Source organism: Oryctolagus cuniculus, chromosome 6, assembly GCF_051225735.1.
Source record: "Oryctolagus cuniculus isolate XC-2025 breed Fujian yellow rabbit chromosome 6, ASM5122573v1, whole genome shotgun sequence".
In the NCBI taxonomy this organism is placed as follows: Eukaryota; Metazoa; Chordata; class Mammalia; order Lagomorpha; family Leporidae; genus Oryctolagus; species Oryctolagus cuniculus.
In genome coordinates, this window is record NC_142872.1 from 112,273,827 (window position 1) to 112,288,092 (window position 14,266).

The 14,266-nt window shown below is 37.5% G+C and overlaps 1 protein-coding gene across 6 annotated transcripts in view; it reads left to right on the top strand.

Annotated features, from left to right (window-relative positions):
- WWP1 (WW domain containing E3 ubiquitin protein ligase 1) overlaps positions 1-14,266 on the top strand; it is a 135,015-nt gene that overhangs the window by 83,093 nt on the left and 37,656 nt on the right. For all 6 annotated transcript variants that reach the window (XM_051844599.3, XM_089335497.1, XM_051844597.3 and 3 more), the window contains 5 exons: positions 2,838-2,933; positions 6,631-6,805; positions 11,812-11,866; positions 11,952-12,036; positions 12,630-12,758. In XM_051844599.3, coding sequence (XP_051700559.1) covers positions 2,838-2,933; positions 6,631-6,805; positions 11,812-11,866; positions 11,952-12,036; positions 12,630-12,758 — 540 coding nt within the window. The remainder of the gene's footprint in view (positions 1-2,837; positions 2,934-6,630; positions 6,806-11,811; positions 11,867-11,951; positions 12,037-12,629; positions 12,759-14,266) is intronic.

A 14,266-nucleotide genomic window follows, 5' to 3' on the forward strand; every position in this document is an offset into this window, starting at 1 on the left:
TGTAGTTGGATGGACATCCTAAAGAGCTTGAGCATTTCAAAAGGACATTTTTATGATGGAAAAGTATTTCTGGTTAAGTTAATGACAGATATGTAAAAAAAATAAGCAGAGGGGTGAGAGACACAATTGCTCTAGCTCAGGGTTTTTAATTTTTTTTTTTTTAGAAGTCATGTCCCAAGACTCAATTGTCAGGAAGGTTTATATAGAGACAGCAACAACTATAAGGAAAGATACAACATGTGTATATTTGGAACAGCTGGAATGAGGGTGTTTTATTAGAGTATGTAAACGTGCAGGAACAAGACTTGCAGCTCCATCTTTCATAGTGAGAAGTCAGTGCAACATATTTGAAATTAAATAATCATGTTAATAAGAAAAAACAGGTAAGCTGGCACCGCGGCTCAATAGGCTAATCCTCCGCCTGTGGCGCCAGCACACCGGGTTCTAGTCCTGGTTGGGGCGCTGGATTCTGTCCTGGTTGCCCCTCTTCCAGGCTAGCTCTCTGCTGTGGCCTGGGAGTGTAGTGGAGGATGGCCCAAGTGCTTGGGCCCTGCACCCGCATGGGAGACCAGGAGAAGCACCTGGCTCCTGGCTTCGGATCAGTGCGGTGCGCTGGCCGCAGCAGCCATTGGAGGGTGAACCAATGGCAAAGGAAGACCTTTCTCTCTTTGTCTCTCTCTCTCACTGTCCACTCTGCCTGTCAAAAAAAAAAAAAAAAAAAAAGGTAAATACTAAATAATTTGAGTAAACAGTTGAAACTGTTGCCTTTAGGAAGGTACAGTGAGAGAGATAGGTGCTATTGTTTTTCTTAGAGCCTCATAGACTAAAAGTTTAGACTATATATAACTATGAAGGTATTAACTGTGAAAGTATTGATAATTTTTATTAAAAAACTGAGGTTAAGTTAAAAATAATAAAGAGCATTTGTGAAGAAAAGTTGGAAACCAGAACATCTGGTTGTGTGATAGGAGTGATTATAGGAAGTAATACTAAAAAATGGCAAAGTAATAGTAGATTCATGACATGTAATTGAGTTTTAGGTGTTCATTTATTTTTGGTATTTAAGCTTTCATACAGGTAAATAGCTCATTAATAGGTGTTGTAGGTGTTCTTGAAATGCCTTTAGAATGAAATTCCAGGGGCTGGCACTGTGGCGTAGCAGGTAAAGCCACTTCGTGCAGTGCCGGCATCCCATATGGGTGCCATTTGGAGTCCCAGCTGCTCCACTTCTGATCCAGCTCTCTGCTATGGCCTGGGAAAGCAGTAAAAGATGGCCCAAGTCCTTGGGGCCCTGCATCTGTGTGAGAGACCCAGAAGAAGCTCCTGGCTCCTGGCTTCAGATTGACCCAGCTCTGGCTGTTGCAGCCAATTGGGGAGTGAACCAGCAGATAAAAAATGTCTTTCTCTCTCTCACTCCTTCTCTCTCTCTCTCTGCCTCTGCCTCTCTGTAACTCTGACTTTCAAGTAAATAAATCTTTAAAAAAAAAAAAAAAGTGAATTTCCATATTGAAATCTTGCTTTTTCATGAACTTTTTATACAAATGAAGTAAATCTGAACTTTCAGGTTATTTTTAATGAAATCTTTTTAAGGACAATCTATATTAATATTTTAGTATCATGCTTTATAAGGATTATGTACATTTTTGTAATATAGATAGCATGAGTGTTCCATTGTTGAATTTTATAGCAGTGTTTTCTAATAGATAAGGTTAATAATTTTTGTGATCCTGAGTCAGTTGTAAACTTGGGGATCTTTATTGTTCATGGTTACTACTTGTAAGCAATTTGTGACTTAGATTCGTTAGATACAGCTTACTAAATTACTAAGTTTGAGTGTGTGTTTCTGTGTGCACAAGTGCGTGCATGCCATTTCTGTGTATATATAACCTAGTACGTCCTAGTACGGTAACTGTTGGTGAAAATAATTTGAGGAAAATGATTTAATAACTTAAGATCTCTCATCACAAATTTAGTTGGGTTCCTGTGTTTTAGAGAAAGAGAAATATTTTGTTTGCCTTACTTTAAAATTAAAATGAATAGTAAACTGAGAAATGCCAGGTCTTAATTTTTTAAATTGTTTTTGTGTTCCATGTTAAGGCAAGACTGTAAAGAAAGAAAAATGGGATCACAGATGAGAAAATGAAAGTAGGGAAAATCATAGATTGAAATCTTCAAAATGCAAAACATCTTCAGAAAATTCATGGAAAATATGTATTATGAAAAAAACTGCTTGAATTTCAAAGAAAATTTTGCACTAAAATAAACTTGCCTTTTATTTCCATTTTTACACAAACCTTTTTTAATCACCCTTATAGAGGAAGGAAAAGAAAATTATGAATGTGAATTGAGAAGCCTACAAAATACAAGGGAGGGAGATACATACACTCTAAAAAGGCATTTATTCACATAGATGAAAGAATTTTCACTGAGCAGCATGGCCACATACTTCCTTAAACCTCCTAGATCATAGGTGAAATGGATATTCTTGATTGACATTTTGTGCCTTGGACTTGGTTTAGGCTGAAGATTTCTCTATTCTTGATTAAATGTCTGCTTTCTGTTATTCTGTCATTCTGCAAATTAGTAACTTTTCAAGCTTATAGATATTATGATTCTGTTCTTTCTCTGGTAACTACAATTACTATTTGAGTTTTTAGTACTATAATTTAAAAGGCACATGTAAGTGACTAAAAAGCACTTAAAATTGAGAAAACAAATACCTTTATAATTTATATTCATGGCCTTTTATAGTAAAGCTTATTTGTAATTGTCCTGATTAAAAGAGGGATTTCTTCGTATTGTCCAAACTTTTACTTTTATTTATATTTTTATTAAAGGTGGGAACAGAGGAAAGATCCTCATGGTAGAACCTATTATGTGGATCATAACACTCGAACTACCACATGGGAGAGACCACAGCCTTTACCTCCAGGGTAATGTATCTTTATGTATTTTCAGTTTATTTCATCATAACATATGTTTTTTTAAATTTATTTAATATAGTATAAAGAACATGATAGCCTCTAATGGTAAAATTAAACTCTGGCTAATTTTTGGACAACAGTTTCAGTGAAATCAGCCCTCTGTTATGGCACATAATAAATGAGTTATCACCTTATGCCCGTTAAAATGACTATTATCAAAAAGACAAAAGGTTACAAATACTGGTGAAATATAGAGAAAAGGGAGTCATAATATACTGTTGATGGGAATGCAAATTAATATAGCAATTATAGAGAACACTATGGAAATTCATCAAAAAGCTAAAAACGTGTATCTACCATATGGTCCAGCACTCCCACTTTGTGTGTGTGTGAAATGAAATGAAATCAGCACTTTAAGAGGGATACTTGTACTTCCAGGTTTATTGCAGCACTATTCACAATAGCTGCGATACAGTCAACCTAGTTATATATCAGTGGATGAAAGGGTAAATAAAATGTCTTTATATATAAGACAGTGGAATATTACTTAGCCATAAAAAGAATGGAATCCTGACATTTGCAACAAAGTAGATGGAACTGAAGATCACTGAAGTAAATGAATTAAGCCAGACCCAAAAGAACAAATGTTCCCTATTTTGTCTCATATATGGAAGTTTAAAACTAGCCATTAATTTCAAAATTGTTTGCATCAGATAAAATAATTCCATTTTTCTATGTCATTTTTGAAGTATCCTTGTATATCTATAAAACATTTTGGTTATTGTCAGATTTTTCTGCCACTTTTTTTTACCCCCATTTACAATGTATAAAGGTGCCTATTTACTCTTAGCAATGACAAAGAGTGTTATCATAGTTTGGATTTTTGCTAGTTTTAAAGTTTTTAAATTTATTTGAAAGATTCAGAAATAGTTTCATACTATCATATTAAATTTTTTTTTTTTCCTCCCTGGGGCTGGTGTTAGCAGCAGGTTAGGTTGCTGCTTGTGATACTGGCATCCCGTATTAGAGGGCTGGTTTGAGTCTCAGCTTGCTCCACTTTGCCTCAAGCTCCCTGGTAATGCACCTGGGAAACAGTGGATAATGACCCAAGTACTTGGGTCCTTCCTACACACTTGGGAAACCTGGATAAAGTTCTGGAGTGGCCACATGTGTTGTGGCAATTTGGGGAGTGAACCAGTAAATGGAATTATCTCTGTCTCTTGGTCACTATGCCTTTAAAATAAACAAATAAGTAACACTTAAAAATTTTATATTTTTAATTATGAAAAAAATGAGTTAAATGAATGATTTATCACATTGTGATCCTGTGATAGTTAAAGTGAACTTTATGGTTTGTTGTATTGAAATGTCAGGTCCATGTGTTCCCATGATGAGGCCTGGGTACTTTATTCTGTAAAAGGGAAATATTTCACAGAAATAACATACTACCAGCTTTAAATTTTCTGGGCTTTGAATGTGTTATATGTTAGTGTACTTACATTGAATCTAGAAGGGCAGATCTTCTGAGTGTCAGAGATAATAAAGGACATATTTGGGTCCAGACACTGTTTTGGAGGAAAGAAAATAGTGTAAATCAACTAGATATCAGTGTAATATGTATAAAGAGTTACAAAAGAATACAAAAGTAAAGGAAAATAAGTTTGTGAATGACCCTAAAAGCCTAATAGCTAAACTTTACTTAGGTTAGTAAGTAATACAAATATTTTTAGTAATTAAAAATTCTCTATAATTTTAGGTATAATGTTATACAGGTTTACATGTAGCCATCTCTGTAGATCATTAGTGTGAACCACTCTAGTATCTCTTATGTCATTAGATTTTATGGAATAACCTAGTTTAGGCTGGCGCCACGACTCACTTGGCTAATCCTTCGCCTGTGGCACCGGCACCCTGGGTTGTAGTCCCAGTTGGGGCGCCAGATTCTGTCCCGGTTGTTCCTCTTCCAGTCCAGCTCTCTGCTGTGGCCCAGGAAGGCAGTGGAGGATGGCCCAAGTGCTTGGGCCCTGCACCCACATGGGAGACCAGGAGGAAGCACCTGGCTCCTGGCTTCAGATGGGCGCAGCGCACCAGCTGTAGCAGCCTTCAGAGGGGGTGAACCAATGGAAAGGAAGACCTTTCTCTCTGTCTCTCTCTTTCACTAACTCTGCCTGTCAAAAAAAAGAAAAAAGGAAATAACCTAGTTTACATCACTAAACAGATCCATACATATAAATTGTTCAATCCTATTGTATTTTTAGTAATAAGTGTATAGAATAAAATTAGAATTGGTTGCTGGAAGGATTCTGATACATAGTTGGTAAATGATTTATGACAAAAATTGGTTTAAAAGATCCAAGATGTGTGGAAGAAGCTGAAGAACTGAACCTTGGAAGATGAGTAGAATTCTAGTTGGTAGGGGAATAGGGAAGATCATGCTATGCTGGAAGACTATTAAAAACACGACAGAATGAAATATATAATACCCTCAGAATCAGCAGGTAGTTAGTTTGGCTCTCATATGGGGCCTTTGAAAGATCTCAAAGATGAGGCAGTTGGAGGAGTTCATTTCTATGCCAAGCCAAACAGCTGTGATTGGCAGAATAACATAATTCTATCTTCACTTCAAGAATTGGCAGCAGTTTAACAATGGGAAGAAGAGGTAAAAATCAATTAAAAACAAAGTGTTCAGTAAATGTCCTGAATGTGAGCCGTGTCCACAGGGCAGGTTGCTTGGTATATGGTAAACATTCTCAGTAAGTTGGATATTTAAAAAAGAAACAACGTGGGAAAAAGTATTTGGATTGATACTGAAATGTTGCCTCAATGGCCTCTTTTATAAAACCATCTTTAGAAATTATGTTAGTGATAAAATGGGATGATAATTTCGTTGAAATATTAGGTCATAGTTTCATGTATTTTTCTAAAGAATAAAAATTTCTGCATTCTTTTAAGGTTTTTTTTTTTCTTCATTCTATTTGTTGAACTCTTTTACTTAGTGTGAGTTAACTATATGGTCATTAAGTAAACTGAAAATAGATCTTTGTAAAAATTAAAGTGAGAATGTGAGAGGGAGGAGGAAGAAGGGTTGGTGCATGGATAGGAGGGAAAGTGAGGGGAGAAAAGTATCATTGTGTTCCTAAATCTGTATATATGAAATACATGAAGCTTGGATAACTTAAATAAAATTAAAAAAAAAAAAAAACACAGAATTTCTACAAAATTATATTTTCCAGTTCTAACTTTATTATACTGCATCATTAGTATTTTCTTTAGTATAACAAATCCTTTATTGACTATTTTAAATGTACCAAACAATAGCCCATTTTATGAATGTGTTAAACTTAGTAATAATGATATTTATGTATTTTCTATAATGTTAAATAAATTATATTTAGAATTTATATTACACAAAATCCTAAAACTACAATGTCAAACATGCCAAAATATGTTGCAAGCAAATAAAAAAAAAATACCAGATAGCAAAGACTTTAGAAAGGAAAATTTTAAAATATCTTAATTATTATATTGATTGCATTTTGAAATAATATTTTGGCCACATTGTGTTAAATAAAACGTTACAATTTTTAAAAAAGGTTTTTGTGCCTTGAACTTGATTTTTAAATTCTATGAAGTAATAACTACTTTTCATTTTTTTATATGGAGAGATTATTTTAGTTTTGTTATTTTATAATTTTGTTTACGGTAGTTGGGAAAGAAGAGTTGATGACCGTGGAAGAGTTTATTATGTGGATCATAACACCAGAACAACAACATGGCAACGGCCTACCATGGAGTCTGTGCGGAATTTTGAACAGTGGCAATCTCAGCGGAACCAATTGCAGGGAGCTATGCAACAGTTCAACCAACGATACCTCTATTCGGTAATTAACAAATTATAAAATGCTGATATAGCTTTTTCTCTCAGCCGTTTGCCCTTTGCTGCTTTAGTGATTTTCTCAAAGAAGATTTTGGGGACCAGTGTTGTGATATAGTAGGCTAAGCCTTGCTTGTGGCGCTGCCATCCTTTATGGGCTTGGTTCATGCCTCAATTGCTTCTCCTCCAATCAGGCTCTCTACTTATGGCCTGGGAAAACAGTGGAAGATGGCCCAAGTGCTTGGGCCCCTGCACCCACGTGGGAGGCCTGGAAGAAACTCCTGGCTCCTAGCTTTAAACAGGCCCAGCTCCAGCCATTGTGGCCATTTGGGGAGTGAACCATTGGAGATGGAAGATCTTTCTGGCTCTCCCTCTCTGTGTAACTGCCTGTCGAATAAATAAATTTTTTTTTTAAAAAAAGATTATGAATTGCATTACAACATATTAAACTATTTTATTTTTTTAAAATTTTATTTATTTATTTATTTATTGACAGGCGTGAGTGGACAGTGAGAGAGACACAGAGAAAGGTCTTCCTTTTTTTCCATTGATTTACCCCTCAATGGCTGCTGTGGCCAGTGCGCTGCAGCCAGTGCACCGTGCTGATCCGAACCCAGGAACCAGGTGCTTCTCCTGGTCTCCCATGCGGGTGCAGGGCCCAAGCACTTGGGCCATCCTCCACTGCACTTCCGGGCCACAGCAGAGAGATGGCCTGGAAGAGGAGCAACCCGGACAGAATCCGGCACCCCGGCCGGGACTAGAACCCAGTTTGCCGGTGCCGCAGGCGGAGGATTAGCCTATTGAGCTGCGACACCGGCCCAAACTCTTTTTTAAAGATTTATTTATTTATTTGAAAGGCAGAGTTACAGAGAGGGAAAGGCAGAGGCAGAAAGATCTTCCATCTCCTCTGGTTCACTCCCCAAATGGCCACAACAGTCAGGGCTGATCCAGGCTGAAGTCAGGAGCCAAGAACTCCATCTGGGTCTTCCTCTTGGGTGGAAGGGGCCCAAGCACTTGGGCCATTTTCTGCAGCCTTCATTAGCAGGGAGCTGGATTGGAAGTAGAGCAGCTGAGAGTTGAACCGTTGCCCATATGGGATTCCAGTACAAAAGGCCATGGCTTTTTTATTCCACAACGGCAGCCTCACAATGTATTTAATCTTTAATAAATAATTACTATTTTAACATACATAAGCATTCTAATTTTTAAAAATGTTCTAATTTATTTGCCTAACTATATACTCAGTTTTATACCCTTATTAAAGAGGTAATTCTGTATATGTGATTTCTTGATTAAATAATATCTTACCAATTCCCAACCTTCTACCTTTAAGTATAAAAGTTTTACTTTCAATTAAACCAGTTCCCTCATGATTTTACTTAGAGCCAGCCTTACAATATTGTAGCTATTCTGATTCCCATCCTTGAGTCTAAAAAATAGGTCTACCAAAAAACCTACTGTCTGGACATTTGACCAGTTGGTGATTTATTTATTGCCATAAGCAAACATCTATAAGAGGAGTGGAAAAAATAATACCTCTGATAATTCGCTTGATCAAAAGATGTAGAAAAGGTAAATTTCAAATTCTGGGCAATTCTAGATAGCATTTTTTTTAAAACTTTTAAGAATTTTATTCAATGAGAGAAATGTTCAGTGAAGTGAGGGCTTTATTTAGAGGAGAAGGAGAGCTCTAGAAATTAAGCTGGGTCCATATCAAGCAGAAAGCAGACGGCTGCCAGCAGTAGAGCAAGAATGCAAGCAGGAAGTCAGAGAGTGGGCGGCCAGGAAGGCCACGCACCCTCTGGAACAAGGGAAGAGCCCTTTAATCTACTTCCAAGGGGAGTGGTTACGTAGTCTTATTGGCAGGTGGGCATACAGGTGGGATCAGGTAGGGGCATGAGGTCACATGGGGGGGGTGTGGTGGAGGGCATGGTCTCCAACTTACAAATCTAATCAGTTTTACTAGATAACATTTTGAGGCGACTTTGAAGAAATTCAAAATGTAGAGCCTGCCAGATTCAATCAAGAAAGTAGCAAAAACATACAGAAAGAAAAATTTAACTTACTTTACACCTACCCCAGGCTGGCTCTTTCAACTTTCATTCTTTCAGAGATTAAATGGTGAGTTCTCATTTATAGATTAGCATACTCTCCTGGTTATCTGTAGCCAACAGGGAGGGAGTGGGACAAGCTGGTTTCCATCTCCTACTGTCATCAGTTGCTGGTTTTTTAGTGGCTTATGTAGAAATCTGTGGTAAAGGTCTGTAGTCTGGCACTGCAGACTGAGCAGCCCATATCTAAAGCTTTTTGGAACGAGGAGTAGTTCAGATTTCAGAATATTTACATAGGCTTTACACATTGAGCCTTCCAAATCTAAAATCTGAAGTGCTCCAAAATGTGTTTTTTTTTTTTTTTTTTTTTTTTTTTTAATGTTATGGAAGTAGTTGCCAAGAGATTACAGTCCCTGTGGCCAACTTCTGGTTGTTTTACCAATGCATATTCAGTCTGCATGGTTTCCAGCTCCAGACACCTTAACCTTATGTCTGATGTTGGCCTTGGGCACTGTGCACGTCTCTGGAAAGAACCAGATTATTACTATAAGCAGTGATATTTAAGAGGAAGAGGAGGGTGTGGAAGGGGAAGTGGCTAAGTTGTACCCCATCCTTCCTGACAAAAAAAAGGGTGGCAGGCCCCACCTTTCCACGTTCATCTAGCTGTCTGGCACTTGTGCATGTACCATGTTCCTGGACACATTTTCAAGAATCTTAAGTGTTTATTCTCCATTGAATAGGAGAATTTTAGGTTAAGGGGGACTGGGACTCATTCTCTATAGGGCGCTAGTATTGGTCCTACATCATGCTTGGGGTTTCACATTTCTCGATGGATAGAAGGAACTCTGAACTTCTATCCTGACTGTCTGTCTCCTCCCACTTGCCTGTGCGGACTGAAGTCAGTGTAAAGCACAGAACTATACATTATAGTGCTTTCTCTATTTCTGAATGAAGTTGGAAATAAAGTAGTATGGATCTCTTCACAAAAAAGGTCCAGAGTTCAGCGCATTTCCAATTACGAGTTTTCAGATTAGGAATGCTCAATGCTTATATAGTAAATAAGAAATTCGGTGCTGTGTGGGTTTGTTTCTGTAAGGGACTTAGCTGTTCACATGAGTACACTGAGAAAATAAGTCAGAACTAGGTACTAGTTATTTCAGAAGTGTGTTCTGCAAATAGCATCTACTTAAACTGACAGAGGTTTAGTTATCTCTGTGCCTCTTAAGTTTGGGATAGGAGTCTAGAATGAACACCACATTGGCTCAGTAGCACCACCACGTAAACAAATTTTTTTGCCATTTTGCTTCTTCATCTTTATCCTGCTTTGTGCTTGTTACTTTGACAATGTGGAGCTGCTGCTCTCTGGACCTCACTTGCACAGTCTCGGCAAGAAGAAATTGAAAGGGGAGATGAGTTTGTTCTGGTTGTCTTTTCACCTGGCCTGCCCTTGCTGTAACTATGCTCTTAAGCCTATGCCTCATTGGCCGGAACTGGTTACTCTACCAACTTACCTGCAAAGGAAACAGGGGATAGAATATTCTTTATGGACATTGCTATCTCAAACAGAGCAGTAGTTCAGTCATCAATAAAGAAGGATTGAGAAATGAATATTAAGGACAATTAGTATCTGTGACAAGATTATAATATATTCAGAAGGTGCATATAATATATTCAGAAGGTACATAAGAAGCTATTTTTCAGGTAATAATTTTTACATTTGTTCTTTTAGAATTTATGATAGAATTTATTTTTTCCTCAAAATATATATATATATGTGTGTATATATATATATTTAAAAAGATTATTTGCAAGGCAGAGTTAGAAGGAAAGAGCAAGATCTTCTATCTGCTGGTTCACTCCCCAAATGACCGCAACAGCCAGAACTGGGCAAGACCAAAACCAGGAACCAGGAGGTTTGTCCTGGTCTCACCCATGGATGTCAAGGGCTCAAGCACTTCAGGCATCTTTTGCTACTTTCCCAGGTGCATTAGCAGGAAGCTGGATTGGAAGCGGAGTAGCTGGGACTTGAACTGGTGCCCGTATGGGATGCTAACATCAGAGGTGGCAGCTTTATCTGCTATGCCAGAGTAATAGTTCCTTAGAATATATTTCTGGGTTGTAATAAAATATATAAGCATATACAAAAATGTGTTTACATATGTATGAATGCTCAAAGATACTAATTAAAATAAAGATGATAACTAGAGTTTGCTACTGATTTTACTAAAAGAATTTGTTTTAAATAGTATTATGATAGTTGCTCTATCTTAAATAATATTGCCTCATTTAAAAATAATTTTCAAAAAAAATAAAAAAATAATTTTCAATATGCTTTTTGTCCATCTCATCTCACCACTATAGATTACTATGGAAGGACTAGGAGATAAAAATGTTACTGTCAAGATATTATTAGGGGCTGACGCTGTGGCATAGCAGGTAAAGTCTCCTCCTACAGTACCAGCATCGCATTTGGGCACTGGTTCAAGCCCTGGCTGCTCCTCTTCCAATCCAGCTCTCTGCTATGGCCTGGGAAAGTGGTGGAGATGGCCCAAGTCCTTGGGCCCCTGCACCCGCATGGGAGACCTGGAGGAAGCTTCTGGCTATTGGCTTTAGATCATCTCAGCTCAGGCTGTTGCGGCCATTTGTGGAATGAACCAGAAGATGGAAAAGCTCTGTCTCTGCCTCTCTGTAACTCTGTCTTTCAAATAAATAAATAAACCTTAAAATATATATATATATATATATATATATATACACATACATTCTTAATCTTTTTAATAATTTTATCAAGTGATTGACTTCTGTTGCCTTACGATATTTTTAGAACTTTTTGTCTTGAAGTTACTATTTCCCAGCCTTATTATATTTTTAAAAATTTTAAAGTGTGATCCTAACACTTAGTTTATTTCTACTTTTATATGAAAATATTGTTTTGTCCTCCCCCCCTTCCTTCTCCGATCAGGCTTCAATGTTAACTGCAGAAAATGACCCATATGGACCTTTGCCACCAGGCTGGGGTAAGCCAGTATGTTGTTGGTAAAAATATATGTAAGATATATGTATGAAAGAGTTATTAAATGGTATGCTCACTTTATCTTTTAGAAAAAAGAGTGGATTCAACAGACAGGGTTTACTTTGTGAACCATAACACAAAAACAACCCAATGGGAAGATCCAAGAACTCAAGGGTATGTATATACTATATTTATAGCATTGTTTGAGTCAACTTGCGACAAGAAGCCTTCAAAGAAATTCATGGAAAATGCATATTAAGCAAGAATATAGATTTTTGAAATGTTTTTGTACTAAAATAAACATCTTTTTTAGAGATTTATTTACTTATTTGAAAGGCACAGTTACAGAGAGACTGAGGCAGAAGCAGAGATAGAAACAGGGGTCTCCCATCTACAGGTTCACTCTCTAAACATCTGCAATGGCCAGAGGTGGCCCAGTCTAAAGCCAGGAGCCAGGAGCTTTTTCCACATGGGTGCAGGGGCCCAAGCGCTTGGGCCATCTTCTGCTGCTTTCCCAGTCTATAACAGAGACCTGGATTGGAAGTGGAGCAGTTGGGTCTCGAACCGGTGTCCATATGGGATGCCACCTCTGCAGACAGTGGCTTTACCTGCTGTACCACAGCATTGGCTCCTAAAATAAACATCTTTTAATTCCACTTTCCCTGACCTTTTTAATGTTTTATCTCTGGGTAGAGTCCATAAACCTTGAGTCAGATTATTTTAGTATGTAGATAATGCTCACCTTGTGATTACAACTTTGCTTTTAGCTTACAGAATGAAGAACCCTTGCCTGAAGGCTGGGAAATTAGGTATACTCGGGAAGGTGTTAGGTACTTTGTTGATCATAACACAAGAACAACAACTTTCAAAGATCCTCGCAATGGGAAGTCATCTGTGTAAGTAGAAACCTGATATTTTTCCTAAATGCTGCTCCGTGTGGACTTGAGGATTAATTTCTAATTTAGCCTCAAATTTGTCAATAAATCTGACTTTCTGGTTCTAGTAAGCTGCACACATAATACCCTAATATACCTTTCTTTGCTGTCTCATTCATAAATGGATTTGTGGCATATAATTTCTTTTCTTTTTTTTTTAAACTTTTATTTAATGAATATAAATTTCCAAAGTACAGCTTATGGATTACAATGGCTTCCCCCCATAACATCCCTCCCACCCGCAACCCTCCCCTTTCCCACTCCCTCTCCCCTTCCATTCACATCAAGATTCATTTTCGTTTCTCTTTATATACAGAAGATCAGTTTAGCATACATTAAGTAAAGATTTCAACAGTTTGCTCCCACACAGAAACATAAAGTGAAAACTACTGTTTGAGTACTAGTTATAGCATTAAATCTCAATGTACAGCACACTAAGGACAAAGATCCTACATGAGGAGTAAGTGCACAGTGACTCCTGTTGTTGACTTAACAAATTGACACTCTTGTTTATGGCATCAATAATCACCCTAGGCTCTTGTCATGAGCTGCCAAGGCTATGGAAGCCCCCTGAGTTCACCAACTCTGATCATATTTAGACAAGGCCATGGTCAAAGTGGAAGTTCTCTCCTCCCTTCAGAGAAAGGTACCTCCTTCTTTGATGACCTGTTCTTTCCACTGGGATCTCACTCACGGAGATCTTTCATTTAGGTTTTTGTTTTTGGTTTTGTTTTTGTTTTTTCCCCAGAGTGTCTTGGCTTTCCATGCCTGAAATACTCTCATGGGCTTTTCAACCGGATCCACATGCCTTAAGGGCTGATTCTGAGGCCAGAGTGCTGTTTAGAACATCTGCCATTCTATGGGTCTGCTGTGTATCTCACTTCCCATGTTGGATCATTCTCTCCCTTTTTTATTCTATCAGCTAGTATTTTCAGACACTAGTCTTGTTTATGTGATCCCTTTGGTTCTTAGTCCTATCATTATGATCAATTGTGAACAGAAATTGATCACTGGGACTAGTGAGATGGCATTGGTACATGCCACCTTGATGGGATTGAATTCGAATCCCCTGGTATGTTTCTAACTCTACCATTTGAGGTAAGTCAGCTTGAGCATGTCCCAAATTGCACATTTCTTCCCTCTCTTATTCCCACTCTTATTTTTAACAGCGATCACTTTTCAGTTAAGTTTCAGCACTTAAGAAGAATTGTGTATTGATTACAGTATTCAACCAAAAGTATTAAGTAGAACAAACAAAAAAGATACTAAGAGGGATAACATATTAAGCTGCTCATCAACAGTCAGGGTGAGGGCTGATCAAGTCACCGTTTCTCATAGTGTTCATTTCACTTTAACAGGTTTCCTTTTTAGTGCTCAGTTAGTTGTCACCTATCAAGGAAAACAAGTGGTATTTGTCCCTAAATAAGCATATAATTTCTTAATAGCAAATATTATCTTCCAGCAGCCTC